Below are 27,445 nucleotides of genomic sequence, written 5' to 3'. Positions count from 1 at the left end.
GTCCTTTTCATTAATATTTTAATTAAAGGCAGTTCTCCGCACAGATGGTATCACTCCGTGGGGCTCACGCAGCACAGGGAAGGATTAAATACACCCAGTGTGGCTCTCGTTGCTGGCCAATCAGCCAGCAAGGCCACAGGGACCTGTCACCAGCACTACTAACAGACATTTACTGTTCCATCGCCACCTGTCAGTGATGGCATCTTGGCCATGGCCCGTGGGTACTGGCCTGTCTGCAGGGGAGGATGGGACCAGGGACATCCCATTGGCACCGAGCCCCCACATGCCTGGGACATTTCCCTACAGCTGGAGCTCAGCGGTGTCGACCTCAGAGCACAGACAGGCAGCTTCCCCTCACCTCCAGCTGAAATTACCCTCCCTGCCCCATCCCACGCTCTCCTCTTTGTTCTTTGCTAAATAATGCCTTTTATTCTTCCCTGCTTAACTCTGAGATGTCTGGAGGCACATTAATCCCTTCCCTGTTTCTCCTGGCACAATGTGGAGGTGCCACATCTCGTGTCCCCACTCCCTCAGCTGTTACTGTGTCCTCTGTTGCCCTGTGTAGACCATTCCCACCACCCAAATCTCACAGATGTCCTTCCTGGCGGGGCTGAGGTTTTTGTCAGCTTTGCTGACTCGGAGCTCCCTCTGCTCTCTGTCCAGCACTGGAACTCACCTGGGAGACCGAAGGGACAAATGTGATGTACCCTTCCAAAAGCTGAGGCTATCACAAACATGATGATGCCATTGGAGGCTTAAAGTGATTTGGAAATGTGATTTTGGAAAGGGTTCCACTCTGGAAAGGGTTTCACTTGCTGTCTCCAAGTCCAGATTTGGTAATGTGGTGACAGAGACAGTGCCAGATCCAGACCCTCATCTCCTGCTGGCACTGCTGGGAAAGGTTTTCTCCATCTCTCAGCAGTGAGTGCTGCTGAGTCACCAGCACTACAAGAAAAACATCCCTCAGCCAGTTCCAGCACAGCGTTTTCAACCTCTGCAAACAGAAGCTGTAGCCTCCTGACAGCACTCCAGGGTGATGGTGACTACCCAAAGGCTGTTCACCTGCCATCCTTCTCCTAGGGAATTACCACCTCCTGCCCCAACTACCTGCAGGGCTCACTAGCAGTAGTAATCTCCAGGAAGGATCAGATAAGAGGCAACCAGGGAAAATCCCTATAGGAATTCCATGCTGCTCCTCATGAATATTTTATTGCCTGCAGCAATGCCCAGCTGGTAACTTCTCCTCTTGGGAGTTCCAGCCTTCACTTGTCCCTTTCCTGGGGGTCTAAAGGCCATGCAATGCCTTCACCCTGAGGGATATGGGGCTACAAGGCATCTGCTTCACCCTTATCCCTGTTGTGCTGGGCCCCCCAGATCCAGGTGGCTTCCTTTCAGGACCTGCCAGGAGAAAGCCTTGTGACCACGTCAATGGCTTGATGTCCAGATGGAGACACACTAATGGTGTCTTTCAGGGGTCTGTATTGGAGCCAGTGATGCTTAATATCTTCATCAGTGACATGGACAGTGGGGTCAAGCACACCATCAGCATGCTTACAGGCAACACCAAGCTGAGTGGTGTTGGTGACAGTCCTGAGAGACAGGATCCATACATGGGCACCTGGGCAGGCTGGAGAAGAGGGACTGTGTGAACCTCAGGAGATTCAACAAGGCTAAGTGCAAGGTCCTGCATCTGTGTCAGGACAACCTCCAGTGTCAGTCCAGGCTGGAGATGAAGGCTGGGCAGCAGCTCTGTGGAGAAGGACCTGGGGATGCTGGTGGGTGCAAAGCTGGACTTGAGTTGGCAATGTGTGCTCACAGCCCAGACACAGCCCTGGGCTGGTCCCCAGCGGCGTGGGCAGCAGGGAGAGGTAAGAGATTCTGCCTCTCTGCTCTGCTGAGAGCACCCAGCTGCAGTGCTAGGTCCAGCTCTGGAGTCCTCAGCGCAGGACAGACATGGACCTGTTGGAGCAGGGCCACAACAACAACCCAAGGGCTGGAAGCCCTCTGCCGTGAGGCTGGGCAGAGAGGTGGGGTTGTTCATCCTGGAGAACAGAAGGCTCCAGGGAGACCTTCTAGTGGCGTAGAGGAGGCAACCAGAAAGCTGGGGACAGAGCTTTTGGCAAGACCTGCTGTGACAGGACAAGGGGTGATGGTTTGAACTGAAAGAGGGGGGTTTAGACTGTCTAAAAGTGAGAAATGTTTGCAGTGAGGGTGGTGAGACCCTGACCCAGGTTGCCCAGAGATGTGGGAGCTGCCCCGTCCCTGCACCCACTCTAGCTCAGGCTGTCCGGGGCTCTGAGCAGCCTGCTGCAGCTGCACATGTCCCTGCTGGCTGCAGCTCCCTTTGCCGCCTCCGCGCCGCCCGCCCTCCCCGGCATGGCAGCCACCGCTCTGGCCACTACCAAGGTGGCGGGCGGATGGGCGGGACCACGCAGCCCTTCCAGCCAATGGGCGCAAACACGCAGCTCCTCCAGCCAATGGGCGCAAACACGCAGCCCCTCCAGCCAATGGGCGCAAACACGCAGCTCCTCCAGCCAATGGGCGCAAACACGCAGCCCCTCCAGCTAATGGGCGCAAACACGCAGCTCCTCCAGCCAATGGGCGCAAACACGCAGCCCCTCCAGCCAATGGTCCGTGGCAGCCGCACCGGCGGGCACCAACGGCGGCGCAGGGCGGGCGGGTTGGTTGGCGGAGGATGGCGGAGGATGGCGGGCAGGGGCCGCAGGACGTGGCGGGATCTGCTCGGTAGGTCCGGATCGAGAGTGGCAAGGGGTTCCCTCTGCCCGAGCTGCTGGCCGGGTGCAGGGGCAGGGAGAGGGCGAGGGAGGAAGGAATGTTTCTTCTCCGCCCGCATGCACTTCCCTCCGCCAGCCTTTGCGGGACTCCGGGCACCGGCTGCTCCTCGCCTCGGCTCCTGCTTCCCCCGGGTGTCCTATCCAAAAAGCCTTCCCGTGGCTCCTGTGCTGGGGTAGGAGCATCAAGGCCTTTGGAAGCTGATGCCACCCAGGAGTCTGGCTGCGCTGTGCTGCCTTGTCTGCAGAACTGCCCGGAACAAACTCTAACCTCCCGCACAGCTGCTGCCGTGCTGCAGCTAGGTCTGGCTGCGGCCACCTTAGTCCTGCCAGTGACAAGGAGGTGACCTTGGGAGGCTGTTGGAGCAAGCAGTGTTCTAAAAGCAATCCTAACTTCTTAGCAGGGAGAGCCAGGAAGCGAAAAACCACCTTTGGGAGCGAAGCAGAGCTCCGGGGAGCAGTTCTGCGCCTCCTGGATCACCATCAGAGCCTGAATGACCTCCTCCTGGAGGTAGGCGTGGGCGGTTTGGGGTGTCATGGTCAGACTGGGGATTGCAGGAGATGTCAGCTGAGGTGGCTTCCACCAGGGCAACGGCAGAGTGAAAGTCCCAGGGGCAGGTCTTCGTGGTACATGGAAAGACAAGCCAGCGCTGTAGGAATAAGCTGAAGCTGAGGGGTCTGTGTTGCAGAAATTAGGTTGTTTTCCCCTGTGTTTTATTGTTACAAGCTGAAAATCGTTAAGCATGGTTTATGACTGTTTTTGTGGGAGCCAGAACTGGCTTCTTGTCGACACAGGAAAAAAATCAGGAGAGACTACTGAGTTTTCTCCAAGTTAACCACCCATTTCTGACCAGTGTGACTGCCCTTAAGAGAACCTCTGTTGTTCACCTGAGCCAGCACTCTGACTTGGTCACACTCTCTCACCAGAGAGAGCTTTTGATGTTTGTAACTTGAATAGACAATTCAAACACTTCCTTCACTTCAGTCAGGAGGGTGTGTATTTCTGTGCAGAAGATCTGCCTTTAGAAAAGGATAAAAAAGGGGATTTAACTCTAAAAGAATCCAACATTTCAACATGTTCCATCAAATATTTATGGCAGCATGGCTTCACATAAGGGACTTGAAAGTTCATGGTGCTGCTGCTGATCTGCTGGTGACTGGGGACAAGAGCTTTGGCCTGTATCTCCTTTTCTCTGCACTGAAACCTCTGGTTTACCTCAACTCTGTGGGAACTGGCAGCTCGTTTCGTTTCAGCTGCTCCAGCCCCCAGGAATGCCAGGGCTGCTCAGTGTGCTGGAGAGAGAAGAGGTTTGTAAATGGGTGTGCTGGACATCCAAGACTGTTCTGGTTTTGTTTGGCTTCCAGGTGGAAGGTTCAGTCAAGCCAGCTGGGGAAGCACCGTCAGAATCACTTATAGGTGAGTAAAAGAGAATCTGTTGGAAACAGACAAGAGCTTTTCTCCATGTTTTGCACTTCTGCCTGTTAAGTGCAATCCCAATTTCACTTTCTTTCCATTGCTGTGATGCTCCATTTCTTACTAGCCTGGTGTTGACACTCCTAGCAAGGTCTTCCACATGTTAATGTGGAAGAGCTACTGTGAGCCCCACAAGACTGAAATACTCCTAAAGAGCTGCTTAGGGAGGATATTCCATCTCTGGCCCTGTTTTATGGACAGTAAAGGGATGATACATGGGGATTAAAATGATTGGAAGAAATGGCATCCATGTTTGAAGAAGTTTAAGACTTGGGACTTTGTCTTCATAGTCATATGTTCAAACTCTTTTTTTTCTGCCTGTCAGCTTTCTGCTTTGTGTTTTTGGTTGGTTTGTTTGTTTTCCCAGCCTCTGTTCTGCAGGAGCAAGCCTCGAGGTTGGGTGTCCCCCCAGCCATCCTGGCAGCCAAAATTGCCACTACCAACGTTGAGCAGATCTGCCAGGCTTCTGCGAGTCATTCTCAAGGCCCACTGCTGAGCTTGGACCAGAGGGTAAGGGAGGAGGTATACATTCAGTTTATCAAGAAAACAGTGTTGTTAGGTTTGACTTTAAACCCAGTTCATCTGTTCTGATAAAGCCACTCGTGCATCTAGGACCGGAGTGGCCAGTTACTCATTGATGTGCCCCGTTCACTTTCCCAAGTGCTGTGGGCTCCTGAGCAGGAATGGGGCTGCCTTTGCCAGCTTGGAAATGAAGTTTGATGTCTGTGCCTGATGTTCAGCCTTACACAAGTCTCTCTAAGCAAATCCTGTGCTGTAACCTCTGGTGTAACTTCCTCTCTTTAATCTATGAGTCCACCTTAATTGATAGTCTCTGAGGCGTGGCCTGGCATGCTGGCCAAAATGTTGTTGCTGTTGCCACTCAGCCTGGCTGCCTCTAACTCAACCTTGGAGGAGAAGCTTGGGCTTTTCCCATGAGTCCTTTCCACAATTCCAGCCTTTAAAAAGCAGGAAACAGGGAAAAGCAACCAATTGACAAGGGTAAATAATTTCTGCTTCCTTTCTGGGGTGGTTCCAGAAGAGATTGTTGTGCTTGCTTCAGACCGTCGAGGATCTGCTGGCAAACAATGTGTTCTGTCGCTCCCGCTTCTGCCAGGAGCTGTGGAGAATGAAGGTAAGAGCCAGTGAAGAGACCCTGCTGGGTCGCAGAGCTGTTAGACTTCATCTGTGGGGTGTGGCAGCCTCCCCTGGAGCCTGAGGATAGCTGTTAAATGGGCTAGTGAAGGACTGTGATGTCCATTCTGCTTCCCGCTGGGTGTCGGTGCCCTAGAGCAGTCTTGTTCAGTGGTCATGGTTTCCTTGAATCGTTAACTCCTCCTGAACAGGTCTGCGGTCCTTCTGACCTTTTCCAAAGCATGAACCGAACTATAAATGGTGGTGTTTGGTTTATTTAAAACCAACTTCACTGTTGGGGTTTTTTTTTAGAGGATTTTTAGAGGTTTGGGAGCAGGTGAATGATTAAAATGTCATAGCCACTTGTAAAAAGCTGCCAGCATCATGAGTGTCAGGAGTTGTTTTTTGGGGAGCTAGGTAAGCACTAGGAGAATGTCTTAACTCTCCACAGAAGGTGTTTTAACTTTTTCTGTTCCTGTTCAGCATGGCTGCTCCTCACTCAGAACTAGCCAGGAGGGACATGGCAGTGGAACTAGAGCATACTGACAGGGTTAAATTCGTCTGAAGTGACCCCACGCAGTAGTGGAGCTTTGGGGGGGATCGTTTTCTTCCCTCTTTAGCTTCTCTGCTTTGTTGTTATCAGTGAAGCACTTTGCTAAGTCTCCATTAGTAGCTTTGCTCTCTGTGCTAAGAAATCCAGATCGATTGACCAAGCAATCTCCAGCTAGCTCAGGGGTGGCACAGCTCCAAAAGTCCTTTATGTCCTTCACCCCCAATATTCAGGCTGTCTTTGCAGTTCTAATTCTCTGCTCTATTTACCTGGGAGTGGTGATAAGCCCAAGTGAGTTCAGGCAGAAAATGGCCCAAGAGAAATGTGAGAACAAGTAGTGGGTTGTGGTGCTTCACAGGCTTGTTGTCTTGGTTTCACTTGGGTGGTTTGTTATCTTGAGGTAAGTGATGCTCTAAGTGGGGTTAAGGACTTTCTTAGTTGTGGGGACAGTTCTGGTTGCCTGCTGCCCTGGTGGGAAAGGAGGAGAAGGTTGATATGCCAGGATAAGAGGCATACTCTGGTCTCAAGTATCTGATCTTAGGACGAAAATAGAATCCCAGGTGTTTTGTGGGCTGATCAAGATCTCCTTGTTCTCAGGTAGACATGGAGATCAAATGCTGCTGTGTAACTGAGATTGCCACAGCAAAGAATTGGATTGCTGAGGACAAAGTGTGTGGGCGAGTCTGGGGTCATCCTGCTTGGCAGCTGCTGGTGGCTGTGAAAAGCTGGTGGGGTTTTCTCCTGAATGGTTTGTGTGCTATACACCCCCCAAAGGCCTCGTCCTTCACAAGCTGTGTGAAGATTTTGAGTGGTGCTGGGTGGAGGCTGGAACCAGCAGAAGCTGCTGCTGGACCTTTTTGCTGCTGGTTGCAGGATTCTCACTGAATGTCACCATGATGGGGATTGGAAGGGAGCTCTGAAGATAATCCAGTCCAACCTGCGTGCTAAAGCAGGGTCACCCACAGCAGGTTGCCCAGATCATGATATCCAGGCAGGTTTGGAATCTCCAAAGGAGACTCCACAGCCTCTGTGTGTTGGCTCCTCCACGTCTCTTGCACCTTCACAGCAAAGACTCTCCTCCTCCTGTTCAGATTTAACCTCCTGGTTCCAGTTTGTGCGTGCTGCCCTTAGCCGGAAGAGTCTGGCACCATTCTCTTGCCACTTGCTGTTGAGACATTGATCAGCATGTCCAGGACATGCTGTTCCAGGTGGGATTTGGGAGGATGCTGCAGCAAAGCACCAAGAGCAGGAGTTTCATCCACTTGGAAGTGATGCCTTAGCCTCATTTGCTGATGGCAAGTCTGGCATTGAAGAGCAGGGGTTGTTTTTTCCTCTCTGTCCTCTCTGCTCACAGGGTTCCAGTAACTCTTCATATCCTCTCTGATTGGGAAATGGGTTTCAGAGCAGCAAACTTACTTCACAGAGACTGATAAACAGATAATAAGCTAAGTGCCAATTCTCTGATCTACTTCTGGATCTGAATTAACAAGGCTTGAAACTTTGTGGTGTTCCTTGCTTCCTGGGATATCTTTGAACATGCAGCATCAGCATTGCTCCAGCAGGACACAGATGGATTTATTGATTACTTGACCATGAATATTTAAAGTGGTGATGCATTTGCAGCCCTAAAATATGAAATTTGTAGAGGGGAAAAAAAAAAATCAAGTGTCACCTTTGCTCATCTGGGATTTCCTCTGCTGTTGTTTTAAGTTTGAAATAAGTTGTAGGGAGTTTGAAGAAAGGGAATTTAGGTTTAGTATTTAAATGTACTTTGTGTTACTCAAGTGTTAAACAGCAAAATGCAGACTGTGACTTAACTGTGGTTAATTCTGGTGTCTACTTAGGACCCTCCAGTGCTGGAAGCTGTGTGGCACCTGCACAGAGGCAATATCCTTGGCCTGGGAGAGCTGCTGGAGAGGTGAGCAGAGGTTTTGAGGTTTGCAGATGTATTTAATCCTTTAAAGCCTATCGAGATGTAAATCAGGGATTAGTCTCATGAGTATTCTGGACTAAGAATACAGTCAGGTGCTGGCAAGTGATCGGATTAACAGGAGTTAAGGAGTTACCCTGGTTTGGAAGGTTACTCCAGGTTGAATCATGGGATGGTTTGGGTGGGAAAGAACTCTAAAGGTCATCTGCTTACAACTCCCCTGCCGTGGACAGGGACACCTGCTACTAGACCAGGTTGCTCAAGGCCCCATACAACCTGGTTTTGAACACATACGAGGTTGAAGCTTCCACAGCTTCTCTGGACATCCTGATTCCAGTGCCTCATCACCCTTATGTGGAGGAATTTCTTCTTGTTGTCTGGTGGTGAAGTTGGTGGTTAATGGGTAGACTTCATGGTCTTAAAGATCATTTCCAGCCAGACCAGTTCTCTGGTTCTATGAGACACTTCAGCACACAACTGCACAAGTGGGGTTTTTTCCTTCGGGTGTGTTTGTGGAGTCAGTTAATAAAGCAAATAAAGCTCTTGCTGGTTCAAACTAAAGAAATGAGATGCCACATAGAGGGCAGAGCCCAGCACAGATGGCCCTTTGCTGAGTCCAAGAGGATGGTGGTGGGAAACCCAAAAATTAGAGAGAGCAGCATGGATTGAACTGTGTGTGTGTGTTTTGTCCTCAGCAGCCCAGCGGTCCCTGCCGTGGTGGAGTGGCTGTGCAGCAGCCTCCGGGGGCTCTGCGAGCTGGCGGAGGATGTGGAGCTCACCGGGGATGTGGAGCTTGCCGGGCACCTTCTCTCAGGCAAGGCAGTGGTGGAGCAGGGCTGGATGTGTGTGCACAGTCCCTGCAGTGAGGACTGTATGAACCAAAGGCTTGGAAGTGTAAGGACAGAGGCCTCATTGAGTTTTCTTTCCTCATTTCAGTGAGGGAAAGTATTGATTTTTTCTGTCCCCTTTCATCACAGCATCCCAAGCAATCATGTTTGTGAGGTCTGTGAGGCCAGAGATGATACATGCTATATGATATATAGCCCTCTTGCAAAGTGTCTGAAAGATTTTGGGCCAGAAATATTTAACAGTTCCATCTCCTGCAATTTTCTATTAATTATTTTGTGATTTTGTTGGAGGGGGGAAAGAAACCACTACACACTTTGGTTGAAGGAGTTTGGACCAGTGCAGTGGGTCAGGTACATCCCATGTGAGTTCTGAGGTGCTAACCACAGCATAAGAGCTTTGAATGTCTGCTCTCTTCACCATTTTCTTGTCCCCTTTGCCTAGGAGCAATTTTACTCCAAGAAAATAAGTGATTCCTGTATGTAGAGAATGTTTTGTTTTCAGACACTTAACCTGTTGGGAGAGGGAAATGGGGAGAGGGAAGAGAAATGGAGATTCTGAAACGTGAATTCTTTTATTTGCAGACTTGGCAATTGTGTTTCTCCAGAATGGCTTTCAGCAGAATTGGGAGCCGGGGAGGAGGTTGGAATCCAAAAAGATCTCCTCTGTAAGGACAGAAGCAACCCACTGACAAAGAGTTGTTTAAAGGAGTGCTTCCATTATACACTTCTGTGCCTTGCTGGGTGTGAATAAATCAGAGCAACAAAGAAAGGGTGGTGGTCTGGGTGTTGGAGTGGTGAGGAAGGAATGGTGAGAGCAGAACAAAGCCTTTTTAAGGATAATTTCTCCAGGGTGAGGTGTCAAAGGCTTTAAGCTTCTTGGTTTCACCTCGGTTGCTCTTTTCTCCATTTGAATGTGAGGCACAGGATGCTACTGTGCATGAGAAATCCTCACCCTCCTCTCTATTGTATCTGCTTTGCAGCACAGCCTGAGCTAACAGTTCAGCTTTAAGTGGGACAAAACTGTTTCTTTGAGTCAATTTACCTTTCCTGCATATAATTGTAGCTCTTTCAAACTCTGAATGTCCTGAATTTGTTCTTTTTTAACAGATTTGCCATGCTGTCCTGCAGAGGATGTTGACATGTAAGTGCTTTTGTGACTCTTGGCTTCGGGCAGTCACTGCTGTTTGCCCAACCTTACGTTCCATGTTCACCACTAAATCCCTCCGCAGGAATCCTTTTGCCTGGGATGCTTTTCCTTCTGTATAATGATTGATTTCATATGCTTCTGCTTTCCCTTCTTATGAAGTGTCTCCCAACGCTGCAGATCATCTCTTTGCCTTTCATGCCCAGCTCATTGTTCTGTTCCCAGATGCAGCAGCAGGTTGATCTCTCAGTGGATTTCATTGGAAGCAGTTGTAGCAGAGAGGTTAGGCCAAGATAATTTCTTCTGCTTAATAAATTAAACTTCGAATGAATGAAGTTCTGGTGTAAATAAACTTTATTGCTGGGTCACTGTTTGGATTTGCAGACTAATAGTTTGTGAAACCTGTTTAATGCTGAGCAAAGACATCAAATGTTCACTCTTCAAGAGTGTCCCAACGTGCCCTTCTTGGCCCGGGCAAGTTCTGCTGCTGCTTCTGCTGTAAGCTCAAGTGTTGCAGCCCCTGATCTGCATCACAAATCCTGATGCAGAAAGACTAAGCACGCAGGAGGGCTATTTTTGTCGTGTCACAGGTGATCTTCACGGTAAATTGCTGTATCTGCTGTGCAGCAGAGGAAGCCCTCGCTGTCACCTTGTGCTCACTAGCACCTCCACTCGCTAACAGCTCATCACTCTCGTTTACAGCTCCTCCTCGGGCTCACTAACAGCTCTTCACACTCGTTTACACCTCACTGAGATTTTCACACTTGTCTGCACCTCCTCACTCTCCCTAGCAGCTCACACTCACTAACAGCTCCTCTTAAGCTTCCTCACTAACAGCTCACAGCTCCTTCTCTTGCTTACTTACAGCTCTTCACGTTTATTTACGCCTCCTCCTTTGTGCACAGCTCAACTGGCACTCAGCTTCTCACACTCACATCTCCTCTCCAGGCTTGCTTTTACGTCCCCACGCTCACTTTTGCCTTATAGATTTATAGAACTGTTTTGTTTGGAAAAGGGCTCTCAGCTCAGCCCACTGAACCCTCAGCACCACGTCTGCACGTTTTTTGAACACCTCCAGGGATGGTGACTCCACCACCTCCCTGATCAGCCTGTTCCAGTGCATGATCACTCTTTCAGTAAGGAGACTGTTCCCAATATCCCAACAGCTCTTCACACTCATATACACCTCCTCACTCTAACAGCTTCACCCACCCTCAACCCTCCTTGTCATGCTTGCTTGCAGCTCTTCACACTCACTAAGAGTTCCTCCTGCTCACTCAAGATCTGCCCACCACATTTGACAGCTTCATGCTCACTAACACTGTCTCACACTCACAGCTCCTCATGCTCTCTGGCACCTCTTCCTTGTGTGCCCTGCTTTGGTGCATTCCTCTAATCTGCCTATGTGGCCTCTGTTACCTTCCTGTCTCTCAGTGCCAGGGTGTGCCAGTCTCCTGCTGGCATGTCCCACGAGGTGCTCAGTGTTAGTGATTCTACAGTGCTGTAAGATAACCAAGAATCAGGACACGGTGCCAGGGTTTCTCCCTCTCATGTCTCTCCCTGTGGGCACTGCCAGCCTGGTCCTTCACATCAGAGAATGCCATCTGCAGGCAGATCCTTATAGAGACCTTCTGGGATTGGAAGGCTGTTAGAGAAGGGATTTAGCAGTTAATGTGAAGAATTGCCTCTCAGACAGCCCTGTAACAGGGAAAAATAACCAGGAGGAGGGGGGTTTGGAGGAGGAGAAGCTGGCTGTTGGCAGTCAGGCAGGACTCATTTGACCTTCACTCTGTTCAGCCCCCACTGCTGCAGGCTGCTGCAGTCTGCCTGTCTGAACTGTGTTAAGTGAGGGTTTATTATTAGTGTGCACTTTTGGGTCACCTTAGGGGTTTAATCAGCTGCTTTGGAGAACATTAGAATTCTTCATGTGAAATAATTCACTGCTGAGGAGGACCTTCAGCAGGGGGGGAAGGACAGGCTGAGCACAGCACGGAACACTGACAGTGCTCAATTGAACTCTGGTGCCCGAGGATGAGTGGACTTGATCTCCTTTTCTCTACTCTCCTTAGCTCTAAAGAACTCCTCAGCAGGGGAGGAGAGCTGTGTGCTGTGCACTGCCTTAGCAAGGCATGGGAGGGAAAGGGCTACCCACCTGCTGCCCTCAGCTCACAGTTAACTGGTACTGGCTCAGGCACTGGGCTACAACAACCTCATAAATGTTCCAGGCTTGGGGCAGAGTGGCTGGAAACTTCTTGGTGGAGAATGACCTGGGGGTGCTGGTCAAGAGCAGACTGAGGATGAACCAGTATGTGCCCAGGTGACCAAGAAGGCCAAGAGAATGCTGGCCTGGATCAGCAACAGTGTGGCCAGCAGGACCAGGGCAGGGATTGTCCCCCTGTACTCAGCACTGGTGAGGCCACCCCTTGAGTACTGGGTTCAGTTTTGGATCCCTTGCCCTAAGAAGGACATTGAGGTGCTAGAGTGGGTTCAAAGAAGGGCAACAAAGTGAAGGGTCTGCAGAGCAGGTCTTGTGAGGGGCAGCTGAGGGAATTGGGGTTGTGCAGCTTGGAGGAAGGAGGCTGAGGGGAGACCTTCTGGCTCTCCACAACGGCCTGAAAAAGGAGGTTGGAGCCAGGTGAAGGTTGGTCTCTTCTCCCAAGGAACAAGTGACAGAACAAGAATAAATGCTCTTAAGCTGCCTGAGGGGAGGTTTAGGTTGGACAAGAGGAGCCAATGCTGCCCAGGGCAGTGGGGATCCCTGGGGGGGATGTTTCAGAGCTGTGGAGATGTGGTGCTGGTTTAGTAGTGACCTGGCAGTGCTGTGTTCATGGTTGGACTCCACCTCAAAGATCTTTTCCAATCAAAATGATCCCATGAATTGCTCCTTCCTGTCAGTTCTTGCCTATGGGGTATAGTGTCACAGCTGCTTGCATCTCTCATTGTGCTTTTGTGGTCTTCAATTTGGGTTGCAGGGGTGCTTGATGCTGTTGGTAAGGAGAAGCAAGAAGACATTTCTGTGCTGCAAGCTATGAAGTTCTGGTAAGAAGCACTTCCTCTGAGTAACATCCCAGACACACTTGTTACTGGAGTAGGGGGAATGCTCACCCCTCTAGTGCTACTTGTTAGAGAATCCTAAAAGTAACCCAGGTACAAAATGAAAGTGTTGGATAGGAAAAGGCTTTCTGGCAGGGCTGGAGCCAACCTTGAAGCAGCCTCTTGGCCTGCAGTGAGTTCCCCTTATTAAATGGCTCATTCTGCTTTTGAGCAGAAATATCCAGGAGATCATCTCCCAGTTTTTGCTTCCAGACCTGTTTGCTTAACTGCTTTGGACCTTCAGTACTTAAAGGGGCTGATAAGAAGGGGACAGACTTTAGCAGGGCCTGTTGTGACAGGACAAGGGGTGATGGGTTTGAATTAAGAGTCTGAATAGAAGGAAATCTTTACTCTGAAGGTGGTGAGACACTGGTCAAGGCTGTGCAGAGAGGTGGTAGATGCCCCATCTCTGGAGCCATTCCAGGTCAAGTTGTCTGGGGCAACCTGCTCGAGTTGCAGATGTCCCTGCTGACTACCAGGGAGGTTGGACAAGATGACCTTTAAAGGTCCCTTCAACACAAAACATTCTGTGGTTGTATGTCACCCTTCAGACCTGCCCTGCTCTTGCTTGTGTGCTGGGCTCACCTTTGTACATCAGACCTCTGTGTAATGTTGAGTGGCCAACAGATACTTAAAAATACATCTGAAAAGGGATAGCTCTGGCAATTAGGTAAGGAAGATGTGGGAGAATGAGCCTCTGACCAGCTGTGGTTGCTGTGCATCGTTTCAGTCTCTTTGTTTGCAGGTTGAACATCTTCAGGGTGCCTGTTTACCAGAGTGCTGTGCATCCCGATGCCGTTCAGCAGTTCTTCAGGCACACCCTGACTGAGGTTCTTACCTACAACCCTTTGTTGAAAGGTAGGAACGAGGGAGAAATGTCCCTGAGGTGCGTTGGTTCCTGTCCAGAGCTCCATCCATCTCACTCAGGCCTCACTGGAGGGCATCCAGCCTGCAGAACTCTGAGGCATAGCAGAGTTGCCCAGCTCTTTCCCAGGGGCTGTGTGAGCAGAGTGACAGATGAGACAGGGAAAAGTCATGTAGAGAGCTGTAGTTCAGGAGAGAACCTGAGGTGATCAATCAGTGCCTTCAGACACAGCTTCAGCTGATGGCTACTGAACAGATAATTGGACTGGCATCTACCTGGCACTGGTGAGGCCACACCTCGAATCCTGGCTTCAGTTTCGGGCCTCTCACTCCAAGAAGGACATTGAGGTACTGGAGTATGTCCAGAGAAAGGCAGTGAAGCTGGTGAAGGTTGAGAGCACAGGTCTTGTGAGGAGCAGCTGAGGGAGCTGGGGTTGTTCACCCTGGAGAAAATGAGGCTGAGGGGAGACCTTTTGGCTCTCCATAATGCCCTGGAAGGAGGTTGGAGCCAGGTGGGGGCTGGTCCCTTCTCCCAAGGAACAAGCAATAGAATGAGAGGAAATAGCCTCAAGTGGCACTCAGGGAGGTTTAGGTTGGACACAAGGAGCAGTTTATTGCCTTTATGGGTTACCAAGGCCTGGGCAAGGCTGCCCAGGACAGCAGTGGAGTCTCCATTCCTGGAAGGGTTTCAAAGCCATGTAGATGTGGTGCTGAGGGACATGGTTTAATGGTGACCTGGCAGTGTTGGGTTAATGATTAGACTCAGTCTTAAAGGTCTTTTCCAACCTTAATGATTCCATGATTCAGTGACATTGAAGAGCTCTGGCTACTGGGATCAGCTCTGGCCAAGGGAGAAAATGAGTGAGAGAGGTGGTGCTACAGGGAGAGCCTGGGGCTAAAGTGATCTGTCCTCTGTGTGTGTCTGGGTTTATCAAAGAATTAACCAGGTTGGAAGAGGCCTCCAATCTCATCCAGTCCAACCTATCACCCAGCCCTGTCCAGTCATCTAGACCATGGCACTAAGTACCTCATCCAGGCTTTTCTTCAACACCTCCAGGGACTCCACCACCTCCCTGGGCAGCCCATTCCAATGCCAATCACTCTCTCTGCCAACAACTTCCTCCTAGACCAGCCTAGACCTCCCCTGGCACAACTCGAGATTGTGTCCCCTTATTCTGTTGCTGCTTGTCTGCAGAAGAGACTGACCCCCACCTGGCTACAGCCTCCCTTCAGGTAGTTGTAGACAGCAATGAGGTCCCCCCTGAGCCTCCTCTTCTCCAGGCTGCACACCCCCAGCTCCCTCAGCCTCTCCTCATAGGCACAAGAAGTGACCTTTCTTTTGGTAGATCAAAAAGGCAGGAATGAAGAGGTGTAGTCCATGACTGGTGATTGTCCAGCTCGATGTCTTAAGGAAGAGATACATTCAGCTTCCAAAAGCTGTGGTAAAATCACTCTGAGCTGTTTGCCTGCTGCGTGGGAGAGCCAGGTCGTAGCTGGCTTCCAGCTAGAAAAGATTTCAGTGGGCAGCTTTTACTGTGTCTGCCTGCCAAAGGGAGATCTTGTGTGTTTAACTTCTGCATTTTGGATGTGTTTTAAAGCCTGATGAGCAAACTCTTCTTTCTCTGGCTGCAGTGTCTGATGCCATCCATATGCAGAAGGAGTGGAGCTTCACACGAACTAGCTCGCTGCTGACGACCCTGTATCGCAGAGTAGGTCTGCCTGCTGCCACAGAGGGGACTTCTGCCTTTGTGTTGGCTGAAATAAGATGACTCAAAAGTAGTTAGCTCCAGCCACAGAACGTGACCCTGTTGTCAGGAGCTGTAGGCAGGAGGAAGCATGAAGAAAAAGTGCTGCCAGCTGTGAGCTAACCTTGACTGTGGCTGTATCTCACAGCTAAAGTGAGCTGCTGTCACTCTTCCAGCTGTTCGTGGTGTTGGGTGTGAAGGAGGCAGTCTGCCAGCTGCAGCAAGTGCTGGAGACCCACGAGGTGAACTGGCAGCACGTCCTGTCCTGTGTTTCCACGCTGGTGGTCTGTCAGGCTGAGGCTGAGCAGCTCTTCAAAGGTATGTGGGGACTGCCAGGGCTGCAAGTCAAGGTCTGCCTGTTGCTCCTCGGGCTGTCAGAGGGAGCCATGCTGGCTGAGCAGCAGCACAGTCATGCCCAGCTGCTGGTTGTGATTCCTGCATGGAAAAGAAGAGCAGAAAATCTGCTTTTCCATTCAGACATTCCCCATCAGTGGCAGCAGGAATTCCAGCCTTGTGCCTGATGCTTCTCAGAGCTTCTGTACAGCTAAGAGTGGTTATTGGATAATTATCTTCATTATTAATTGAAGTAGTGATTACTGAAAGTTAGATCTCCTCTCCCCTTTGCTAGGACACCTCAGAGCCATCAAATCACAGAACTGTCTTGGTTGGAAAAGACTTTTTGAGATCAAGTCCAATCATTATCTGACTCTAACTAAAGTCTGGAGCTAAACCATGTCCCTCAACACCACAGCTCTGTGTCTTTCAAACACCTCCAGGGGTAGGGATTCAGCCACCTTCCTGTGGAGCCTGTCCCAGGGTTTTAGAACCCTTTTAGTAAAGTTTCTTCTAATGTCCAACCTAAACCTCCCCTGGGATAACTTGAGGCTGTTTCCATTTCCTCTTGTCCTGTTACGTGGTCCTTGGGAGCACAGACTGACCCCCACCTTGAGCTAGGAGGTCTCTCCTCATTCTTGTTTCCTTCAGGCTGAACAACCCCATTTGCTTAGCTGCTCCTCACCAGACTCATGCTCTAGACCCTTTTTGTTTCACTGTGTTAGTTTCTCACTGACTGTCTCTTTGCTGGACTCCCTGTAGTTATTGCAGGTTGGAAGTCCTGCAGTGAGTCTGGAGCCCTCAGCACAAGAGAGGCAGGGACCTGCTGGAGCATGTCTGGAGGAGGCCACAGCAATGATGTGAGGGCTGGAACCCCTCTGTGTGAGGACAGGCTGAGAAAGTTTGGGTTGTTCACCCTGGAGAAGAAAAGGCTCCAGGGAGACCTTCTGGTGGCCTTTCAGCACTTCGAGATGCTGATCAGAAAACTGGGAACAGACTTTGAGCAGGGCCTGTTGTGACAGGACAAGGGGTGATGGCTTGAAACTAAAAGAGGGAGATTTAGGCTGGATAGAAGGGAGATTTTTTTTGTTGCTGAGAGTGGTGAGACCGTGGCCCAGGTTGTGCAGAGAGATGGAAGATTCCCCATCCCTGGAACCATTCCAGGTCAGGCTGTCTGGGGCTGCGAGCAACCTGCTCTAGTTGCAGATGTCCCTGCTGGCTGCAGGGGGCTGGACTAGCTGACCTTGAAAGGTCCCTTCCTACCCAAACCAGTCTGTGGTTCTGTCACACCCAACACTACTTGATTGTTCAAAATGCATGAAGAGAGATGAGCAAGCCCCAGGTGTTCCCCAAGCTGCAGTGCACATCCTTCGTGTGGCAGACACTTTATCACAGGTCTTTGTCTCCATTTGCTGGGCACCATTACAAGAGCAACCTTTGAAGCTGTGGTTTTCTGTTCCCAGATCTGCTGAGCCAGCTCCTGCTAAAGGCCTTTGAGAGCTACGACATGGAGAACCTGATCACAGCCTTCCTGATAGCTCGTCAGGCTGCTCTGGAGGGCCCTGCTGTCTTCATGCCCTACTCTGAGTGGTTTAAGGTGAGACCAAATGAGGCCTGACTGGGAATCTTTGTTTGAAGTTGGTGAGAAACCTGTGTGTGAGAGATGCTCTGCCCAGCAAAAGCCTGGTTTCACACAACATGCTCAGGAATTAGAGAGAAAGGGGAGTGAAAAAAAGAAGAGTAATGAGTGCTTGTATTACTTCTAGGGATGATATAATATTTATTGCAGCCTTTGTGTCTGCACAGAATATATTTGGCTTTTTCCAGGGTTCTCTTCTTTCATCTTGAAAGTCCATCCTGCCTTCTCAGTGATCTGTCAGGAATGCAGACATGTAATTCCTGTTGTAGTCATCATCCTGGATGTATTTCAGTGTCTTGATAACCAGTGCTGTTGCATGAGTTGTTGGGTTTTGCAGATGAAGCATTCCTGTTTCCTGGATGTTTGCATGCAGCTGTAATTGCTGTGTTGGACCTCACAGATAATTGCTCCTTAGCTTTTAGCTGTAAACATGCAGGTATTTTAGGCATGCAAATGTCACTTAGACCTGCAGATGCCTTCCTCTGAGTTTGCAAATCCGAGCTCAGCCTTTGCTGAGGTATCAGGATGTACCAAAAAGCAAACTGGTTGTATGCTGTAAGTCTTGGACTGGCCTGTTTTCCTTCTCAGGCCCAGAAAAAGCTGTGTAGAAACAGACACTTTGGTGGTCCCCTCCTAAATCTCAATCCTTTGGTGCATGTTCATAGAACCATATAATGCACTAGGTTGGAAGGGACTTTTAAGGTCATCCAGTCCAACCTCCCTGCAGTAAGCAGGGACAGCCCCATCAAGCCTGACCTTGAATGTCTCCAGGTATGGAGCCTCCAGCACCTCCCTGGGCAACCCATTCCAGTGTTCTACCACCCTCACAGTAAAGGACTTCTTCCTAATGTCCACTCTAAATCTGCCCTTCTCTAGTTTAAACCCACTGAGCCCTGTCCTGTTGCTACATACCTTTGCAAAGAGTCCCTCCCCCACTTTCTTGTAAGCCCTCTTCAAAGCTGGCATTGCCTCTGAGTGTTCTCATGGCAGCACATCAGAACTCTGAGCACGGCATGGCAGGATTGAGGGAACCAGACAGAGACCCAAAGAAGAGGTTTCTGTAAACTTTCTCTGGAGCATTCACCAGAAGGAGTCTCTTGCCAGAAGGCAGATAGCTGTGTGATGTCTGGGACTCGTGTGGGATGGGGATTCTCTCCACACTGAAGGGCTGCACTGCCATTTCCTCCTCTTTCACAGACTTCCTTTGGGAATGCTGGTGGTCAGCATGGGAGCAGCAAGAAAGCTCTGGTCTTCCTCTTTGAGTTCTTGTCACAGCTTGTGCCCTTTGAGGCAGCTCCATACTTGAAGGTGAGGAGGTGCTGATGGAGATGGTTTGCTAAAGCCTGACAGAAGAGTTCCAAAGGGAATGTGCTTGTGCCTTTGGCTGGGTTCAGCATGTCATGAATGTTCAGGCAGTTGCATTGCTTCTGAGACTCTTTGCTCCCTGAAATAAGGGAGTGTGAGATTCTTTTATTTACTTGACAGGAAGGAGTTCACTTCATGGATTTAAACTTAAGCTCAAGTTAACTTAAATCAATTCAGTGATTTTTTTGTTGTTTTTTGTGGCTGGATAAAAATTTCCACCAGTTGCCATGGAAATGGCTGTTATTAAATTAGTAAGAAGATGACTCTTCCTAAAGCAAGTGTTAATATCTCTCTCCTTCCATGGAGAAGGACCTGGGAGTGCTGGGGGATGACTTCTTCATGAGCCAGCAATGTGCCCTCATGGCCAAGAAGGCAAACGGTCTCCTGGGGTGCACGAAGAAGAGTGTGGCCAGCAGGTTGAGGGAGGTTCTCCTCCCCTTCTACTCTGCCCTAGTGAGGTCACAGCTGAAGTCCTGGGTCCAGTTCTGGGCTCCTCAGAGACACAGGAAACTACTGGAGAGAGTTCAGCAGAGGCTACAGAGATGCTGAGGGGCCAGGAGCATCTCTGTGAGGAGGAAAGGCTGAGAGCCCTGAGGCTGTTTAGCCTGGAGAAGAGCAGCCTGAGCAGGGACCTGATCAATGCTCAGCAAGGGCTAAAGGGTGGGGGGCAAGAGGATGGGGCCAGACTCTTCTCAGTCGTGCCCAGTGACAGCACAAGGGGCAGCAGGCACAAACTGAAACCCAGGAGGTTCCATCTGAACAGAAGGAACAACTTTCGTGTGAGGGTGCTGGAGCCCTGGAGCAGGCTGCCCAGAGAGGTTGTGAAGTCTCCTTCTCTGGAGAGATTCAAATTCACCTGGACATTGTGATCCTGGGCAACCTGCTGTGGGTGACTGCTTTAGCAGTGGTGTTGGACTAGATGATCTCCAGAAGTCCCTTTCAACCCTCACCTTGCTGGGATCTGGGGACCCTGTGAATATTTGAGGTAAATCACTGTAAACCTCAACCAGGATTTTATGGAATCACGGAATGGTTTAGGTTGGAAGGGACCTCAAAGCTCATCCAGTTCCAACCCCCTGCCACAGTGTGAGGACACTAGAGCAGGTCACTCAAGGCCTCATCCAACCTGGCCTTGAGCACCTCCAGGGAGGAAGCAGCCACAACCTCCCTAGGCAACCTGTGCCAGCTTCTCACCACCCTCACTGTAAAGAGCTTCTTCTAACATCTAGTTTGAATCTCCTCTCTGCCAGTTTGAACCCATTGCTCCTTGCTCTGTCATTACAAGACCTTGTCAGCAGTCCCTCCCCAGCCTTCAGATACTGGAAGGCTACTGTAAGGTCTCCTCGAAGCCTTCTCTTCTCCAGGCTGAAGAGCCCCAGACCTTGTGGTCCATCCTCATAGCAGAGCTGCTACAGCCCTCTGAGCATCTTCATGGCCCTCCTCTGGGCTGGCTCCAACATTTCAATATCCTTGTGTTGCAGGCTCCAGAACTGCACACAGGGCTCCAGGTGGGGTCTGACAAGAGCAGAGCAAAGGGGGAGAATCCCCTCCCTTGCCCTGCTGGCCAGGCTGCTCTTGCTGTAGCCCAGGACACAGTTGTCTGCCTGGGCTGCACCTGCACACTGCCAGCTCATGTTGAGGTTTTCATCAACCCAGAGCCCCTTTTACATGAATGTCTCTTCACAATGGCTAATCCTGTCATGAATTTCCCCTTCCAGGTCCATATCATGTATCCCCCGTTTGTGCCGACCAAGCATCGCTCCCTCCTCTTGGAGTACATCACCCTGGCTAAGACTAGGCTGGCTGACCTCAAAGTTAGTGCAAGTTGTCTCTTTGAAGACCTCCTTCTGGATCTCTGTCATGGCATGAGCTGTGTGGTGACAATGTTCATCTCTGTGAACCTCTCACAGGTTGCAATAGAAAACATGGGGCTCTATGAAGACTTGTCTTCCACAGATGAACCTGTGCAGGTACTGCTGGTCTGATTAACCATCTTCTCATCAATCATGCCCTTTTTCCAGAGGAAAGAGGTCATTCCTCTCTCTGCCACTCCTACCATGTTTGAGCATGCTGACAGATCTCCAGTGTTAAAGCAGAGGGTTTAGTAGATACACTTATGCAGGTTCTCCCCAGAGTTGATGAAAACTAGGCTTAGCACTTGGAGAGAGAAGAAATGTCTTCACTGAAAGGGTTCTCAAACCCTGGAACAGGCTTCTCAGGGAGGTGATTGAATCCCCACCCCTCGAGGTGCTTGAAAGACACAGAGATGTGGTGCTGATGGGCATGGTTTAGCCCTTAGGTTAGACTTTGTAGAGTTAGAGAATGATTTGGCTTAATGATCTTAAAGGTCTTTTCCAACCAAAGTGGTTCTGAGGCAGAAAAGAGGTTGTCCTCTTGAGAGAAGATTGAATAAGCAGTGTGATATTGAGCAGGAGTGTCTGGTGGAGTTGGTGTAGAAGGGACAGACCTACCTGGACCTTTGGGCTAACCCAATGAAGCTGTGGTCAGTAGCAGCCCTACTGAGGTGGGTGAGTGGCTCAGACCTCCATCCTCCGTCCAGATTCTGTGTGTCTGGTAGTCCTCATCACCTCCCTTCGCAGCACAGACAGCTGCTCCTAACCCCCAGAGAGCAAGCAGGGAAACTTATCCCCACCCTTCATTCCTCCACCACATCTTTCTCTTCCTATTGCTTGTTATGAGCCAGCCCCAGGGCCAGGCCCTCCGTGATGTTGAGAAGGCACTTCAGATCTTTGAGAGCACGAGGAAGATCCCAACGTCTGTGATAGAAGCCAGGTACTTCTCAACTCCTCTTGGGTTTAGCTCTGCTACTACTGCTGCCACTATCACTGCTGCTACCATGACTCCTGGTGCCAGCCAAGTCCAAAGCAAAATAACAAAACAAGGAAAATGGAGGCTGTGAGTAAAGGAAGTTTGGAGAAGTTCCTCCTGTGCTCCCCACATCCTCGGGGGTCACCTAAAGAGAGGTTCTTGGAGCAGTGTGCACACTGCAGGAGAAGCCCACAACTTAGTAAAGAGCTAAATTAAAGAAATTAACAACTATTCCTCTAATCTGAGCTGCCTTTGTGGTTGTTCCAGTTGCCATGAGTAGTTCTTGCAGGAGCCAGATGAATTCCTGAGGTAAGGAAATGGCTCTTGGCAGCTTCAGCACTGTTAATAATTGGCTCTATTTTTTTTTCTGTTGCAGTATTTTCAGGAGACCTTATTACACTTCTTGGTTTCTTCCTGCTTTGCTCCAGCCCCGTGTGGTTTGTATTTGCTCCTGGCTTGGGTTTTTTTTCCACCCTCCCCTGAGCTGTAGGTTTGCTCCTGACTTCCCTCTTTTTCTCTTGCAGCTGCCAAGAACCCCAGACGCTCGCATGGCTTTCATAGAGGCTTTGAAGAGGTATTGAGATGTTTTCTGTACAAGCTTCTGGACTTTCTTCTTCACAAAATCCCAGTGTGGCAGGGGTTGGAAGGGACCTCTGGAGATCATCTAGTCCAATTCCTCTGCTAAAGCAGAGTTGCCTACAGCAGGCTGCCCGGGATTGCAATGTCCAGATGGGTTTGGAATCTCTCCAGAGAAGGAAACTCCACAACCTCTCTGGGCAGCCTTCTTCAGGGCCCCAGCACTCTCACAGCAAAGAAGTGTCTTCTGCTCAGAGAGAATCTCCTGTCTTCCAGTTTGGCCCATTTTCCACTATCCTGTGTCTGAGCACAACTGAGAAGAGTCTGGTCCCACCCTCTTGCCCTCCACTCTTTAGCCCTTGCTGAGCACTGATCAGATCCCCTCTCAGGCTGCTCTTCTCCAGGCTAAACAGCCTCAGGGCTCTCAGTCTTTTCTCCTCACAGAGATTCTTCAGTTCCTTCAGCATCTTTATAGCCTCTGATATACTCTCTCCAGTAGTTCCCTGTCTCTTGAACTGGGGAGCCCAGAGCTGGACTCAGGACTCCAGCTGCAGCCTCGGTAGGGCTGAGTAGAAGGGGAGCAGAAGGTCCCTTGACCTGCTGGCCACACTCTTCCTCATGCGTGCCAGGAGACCAATGGTGTTCTTGTCCATGAGGCCAAATTTCTGTCTCATGGCAACTTCAACACCTTTGACTGTCCTTCAGGTGATGGGAGGCTTTGGCATCTCGTTTACAGAATGCTGAGCGTGGGCTCAGTGTGGGCAGGGCTTTATGGTTGGGCTTGTGGCTTACAGGTTGTGCTTGGGATGGCTTATCTGCATCAGTGAACATCTTAAGTGTAATTAATCCTCTAACCACTCCAAGAACAGTGTCTAGGAGGAGTCCCAGCAGCCCTCTGACTATTTTGTTGCACAATTTGGAGGATGGATGTGGTGCTGAGGGAACATGGCTTAGCCTCAGATGTGGTAGTGTCGTGCCAGTGGTTGGACTCAATGATCTTAGAGGTCTTTTCCAGTCTAGGTGATTCTGTGATTCTGTGGTGCTGCTGAAGATAAAATTCCCCCAAGGAAGATGACCCCACTTTGGGAGAGGACCTGGGAGAAGGGGAAGCTGAAACTAAGATTGTAAGGGACACCAGGCTGATGCCCCAGGAGAGCACAGCCCCTCTCAGAACTCAGGCATCTCCTGCACACCTGTTTAGAACTGCTTGTCTGCATTGCAGCTTGATTTTAAACCCAGAAATTCTTCTGTAACCTGTCACAAAGGAAAAATGTTGGCAACTCTGTCTGTAAGTGAGGGCTTGGGTCCTGCCTTGTCATTCCAGTCTGGCTAAACCAGGCTGGCTCACTCTTCAGCAGAAAAGCTGGAAGAGAAGCGGCCTAATGTGTGATAGGTTTTTAGTGCTGAATATGGTCTTGTGCTGAGTGTCTGCCCAGCAAGGGGCAAAGGTCAGACTGGTGTCCATCACCTTGTGTGAACACTGCATGTCACACAACTTGTGGTCTTAGACACAGACCATACATGAAATGGGTGTTAATGCATTTATAAAACAGTCACTATTTGGCTTGTGTAGAGGAAATGGCTTCAGGTTGCCCCAGGGGAGATTTAGGTTGGATATGAAGGACAATTTCTTCCTCTTGAGAGCTGTCAAAGGCTGCACCAGGCTGCCCAGGGCAGTGGCAGAGTTCCCATCCCTGGAGGGGTTTCAAAGCTGTGGAGGTGTGATGCTGAGGCACATGGTACAGTGGTGACCTAGCAGTGCTGGGTTAATGGTTGGACTTGATGATCTCAAAGGTCTCTTCCAACCTAAATGATTCCATGATTTTCTGATTCTAGTGTGTGTTACAGACCTATAATACTGGCTCTGGAAGCACTGGGTATAAATTTCTGGCCTTTGTGTCAGATGATGATTAAGAAAATGCTTGAGATGCTCTCTGTGCTTCAAAGCTGCTGTAATGACATTTCATAGCAGAGCTGCTGTTGTGCTTCTGTTTACCATAATGAGGTGATGTGGTATAATGAATGTCTCTTTCTCTTTCTTCTCCTAGGGCTGATAAAATCCCCTCCAACTTGTTCTCTACGTACACACAAGCCTGTCGTGCTCTGAGAGAGAAAACACAAGGTGAAAAATGCATCTGCTTATGGATCAGCTTGAAGACAACTTAATACTTCCATTGCTTCCCTCCCAAAGTGGAAGCCCTCCAGATGTTAGGGCTGATGAGGTCTTTAACCTGTCCATGCATACCTGCATGTTCTGGCTCCCTTGCTGAGGCACCACCTCGCTCCTCTTGCGGTGGTTTTCTCCTGCTCAGGCAGGATTTCTGCCCTGGGCTGGTGCAGAGCGCGGTGCTGAGGCTGCAGGATGCCTGAGCTGGCTGGTTGCCATCATCACAGTCTGGCTGCCTGACATCACCCCAAACACATCCCCACGAATCAGCCTTTGCAGCTTGGATGCTTCACAGCTCTGGGTGTGAGCTGGCTGTGCTCAGCCCTTGTGTGATGCCATCCTCCTTTAGGAGCGCATTACCGGGAGGACAGGAGGGGCTGGGGCAGGTGCCCGCCCTACAGCGGTTGTGGTGCAGGTTACATTTGTTTGGGTGGGAAGGCCCTGCTAGTGCCAGGTCCCATGGCTGCAGACACAGCCCTGGTGAGTGGGTTTCACAGGTATGGCAGGAGCTTCGCTCTCTCTCTCAGCAAGTGGCCGTTTCGAGCGCCTCTGCGGGCAGGCGGCGTCCTCACTGCGGCTCTGTGCGCCACGCAAAGGTCTGACTTGAGCGGGCATCAGTGTCCAAAGCTGCACCTGCGCCTGGCTCCTGCTCGGAGTGCTTTTGGGCTGTGGGAAGCGCTCTGGCCATGCCGCAGCTCAGAGCCATGACAAAGCAGTCCTGGGAGCGCAGCTGTGCAGAGCCTGCCTGCGGAGGTTGTCCTGGCAACGGCAGGGATGAGGGATCCCTGGGGCCTGCCGGGATGGGCACACTCCCAACGGGCAATCGGGGCTCTGCAGGAGCCTTCGAATTGCCAGTGACCTCTAGTGGCACGGCCTGAGCTGTGTGCCCTGCTCCCTTCTCTGCATCATCCCCTGCCGCCCCCTACATCCCAGCCCCATCCCCATCCCCTACATCATAATCCTGTCCCGTCTCTCCTGATCTGTGTCCCCTGTGTCCTGCCATCCCCCTGCCATCTCCTACACCCCGATCTGCATTCTGATCCTGTTGCCTGCGTCCTGATCTGCATCCCCTGCCATCCCCTGCGTCCTGACCATGTCCCCTGCATCCTGATTGACCTGCGCTTTGCCCCTGCCATCCCCCAGCATCCTGATCTGCATCCTGATCCCATCCCCTGCGTCCTGACCCGTGTCCTCTGCCGCGCCCTGCACCCCAGTCCCACCTTCTGCACCCCGATCCCTGCCGGGGCCCTGTGCAGAGGCAGGATTTGGGGCAGGACTGGCTGCTGTCAGCTCCAGCCTGCCCTGCTGGTGCTCCCTGAACGCAGGAGGTGACTCAGCAGCCTCCCAACACCTCTCTGCTTTACAGCCTCTTTGTAACAAGTATTAATTTGAATTAATTATTTACTCCTGTTCCTGGCTGGGTTATTTCTGGCTGTGTAGGAGACTCTGTCCTGCCCAGCCAGCTGCGCAGGTGGTGGCTGGGGCTGTGTTGTGACAGCTGGTGGCTGGTGACACTCTTTGTAGTGGCAACAGGAATTTCCTCTTATTTCTTCTTTAAACTGGGAAGAGTAACAGGGAATGTCTGGAGATGTGGTACAGCTTTGGCTTGAGGAGCTGATGATGTAGCATCTTGCCTGTATCTGTATTTTCAGGCTGGCTCCAGTCTTTTGAGGACAGCAAATGTTTCTGTGAGAGGCAGAGAGCTGAAGCAAGTAGGAAGGCAGCTCTGGAAGGAGAATTCATTTACTTTTGTGTTTAAAAGCTGATTCCTCTCTGCAGTTAGGTGTAAGCTCATAAATGATTAATCAAATGGCACATTTGAACGTAAAACCAGAGCTGCACCTGTGGCAGATTGCTGTTTTGGGGCTCTGCTATGCCTTTTGGAGGAGGGAATGCTGCTTTTAGAGAGAGCCTGTGTGGAGGCTGCTGAAAGCATGCATGAACTGATGTAGCACACAGGGTGAGGAGGAGGTGTTGTGTTTCTCTCTCTCGCATCCAGATGAATCAAAAGCAGAGAGTGACCATTCCAAAGAGCCTGTGGAGCAGCTGAAGGCTGAACTGGCTGAGCTGAAAACACTGTTTGTGGACCAGGCTAAACATAAAGGTATGCAGGGAGGCAAGTTAGAGCTACCCCTAATTGCTTGCTGCCAACGGTGTGTTAACAAATGTGGCTAGTGCTGGCCAAAGCAGCAGGAGTTACTTGCCACTGGGACCTGAGGATGGTCATCTTTCAGATCTGTGCAGCCCTCCAGCTCTGAATACCTAAGTGTTTTAGCATCTGATGTGTTTCACACCATCACAGACTGGTTATGGCTAACTGGAATCTGCTCCCTGATCCGGTCTGCGAGGTGACTATCTTAAAGGTCTCTTCCCACCTAAACTATTCCATGATTCTAAGGTCACTGTGTCCCAGCTAACATTTTTTTTGCCAGTAAAGCTTTTTGTAACCTACTTTGGGCTCTGATGAATTCATCTATTCAGCTATCTATTTGTTGTTCTTGCTGCCATGTGGAGGTGTAACTCTTCCATGCCTTCTGTCCTGGTTCTCCCATTCTGTTCCTGCAGATGTGCCAGCACAGATTGCTGTGATTTCTGACAGACTCACAAGCATTTTGGGCCACAGCAGTGATGAGAATGAAGCTGCTACTTCAAATTCTCCAATCCAAATAGACATTTCTGCCCCCAGGCTGGAGCCCAGCCATCAGCCTGTGAGTACCATCTGGCTGGGTAGGTAAAAGTGCAGCTGGGTAGGTGTGAAAGGCTGTTTGTCTGCAGAGAACAGGAAATGCATCCTCCTTTTGTTTGCCCTGCACAAACTATTCCGGTGTTTAACCTCCTGGAAGTTGTGGGGTGACCGGTGGTGAGATGTAGAGATAGGTCCCATCTGAGCAATCCCATGGTGAGCTTGGCTTTCTCCACCAGGCTCCTCTGCTCATTGTCTGCTGGGATCCTTCCTGGGCTGTGA

The 27,445-nt window shown here is 50.4% G+C and overlaps 1 protein-coding gene across 5 annotated transcripts in view; it reads left to right on the top strand.

The window, feature by feature from the left end:
* Window positions 1-2,699: 2,699 nt before the first annotated feature.
* The window catches only part of FANCA (FA complementation group A), a 44,338-nt gene continuing 19,592 nt past the window's right edge, over window positions 2,700-27,445 (top strand). For 4 of the 5 annotated variants that reach the window (XM_064160146.1, XM_064160144.1, XM_064160142.1 and 1 more), the window contains exons 1-23: window positions 2,700-2,745; window positions 3,194-3,303; window positions 4,158-4,209; window positions 4,634-4,776; window positions 5,303-5,398; window positions 7,792-7,865; window positions 8,573-8,691; window positions 9,308-9,390; window positions 9,833-9,866; window positions 12,842-12,908; window positions 13,708-13,820; window positions 15,459-15,535; window positions 15,748-15,889; window positions 17,368-17,501; window positions 18,741-18,851; window positions 20,627-20,722; window positions 20,819-20,878; window positions 21,613-21,701; window positions 22,114-22,174; window positions 22,262-22,311; window positions 24,362-24,435; window positions 26,480-26,584; window positions 27,046-27,188. In XM_064160146.1, the coding sequence (XP_064016216.1) occupies window positions 2,706-2,745; window positions 3,194-3,303; window positions 4,158-4,209; window positions 4,634-4,776; window positions 5,303-5,398; window positions 7,792-7,865; window positions 8,573-8,691; window positions 9,308-9,390; window positions 9,833-9,866; window positions 12,842-12,908; window positions 13,708-13,820; window positions 15,459-15,535; window positions 15,748-15,889; window positions 17,368-17,501; window positions 18,741-18,851; window positions 20,627-20,722; window positions 20,819-20,878; window positions 21,613-21,701; window positions 22,114-22,174; window positions 22,262-22,311; window positions 24,362-24,435; window positions 26,480-26,584; window positions 27,046-27,188 (2,073 nt within the window). In that variant the 5' untranslated portion in view covers window positions 2,700-2,705. The remainder of the gene's footprint in view (window positions 2,746-3,193; window positions 3,304-4,157; window positions 4,210-4,633; window positions 4,777-5,302; window positions 5,399-7,791; window positions 7,866-8,572; window positions 8,692-9,307; window positions 9,391-9,832; window positions 9,867-12,841; window positions 12,909-13,707; window positions 13,821-15,458; window positions 15,536-15,747; window positions 15,890-17,367; window positions 17,502-18,740; window positions 18,852-20,626; window positions 20,723-20,818; window positions 20,879-21,612; window positions 21,702-22,113; window positions 22,175-22,261; window positions 22,312-24,361; window positions 24,436-26,479; window positions 26,585-27,045; window positions 27,189-27,445) is intronic. The other variant, XM_064160145.1, reaches the window with a different exon arrangement.

Source organism: Pogoniulus pusillus, chromosome 20 (assembly GCF_015220805.1).
Source record: "Pogoniulus pusillus isolate bPogPus1 chromosome 20, bPogPus1.pri, whole genome shotgun sequence".
Classification (NCBI taxonomy): Eukaryota; Metazoa; Chordata; class Aves; order Piciformes; family Lybiidae; genus Pogoniulus; species Pogoniulus pusillus.
Note: the sequence above shows the minus strand (reverse complement) of the source record. Positions and strands in the feature narration are given on the sequence as shown.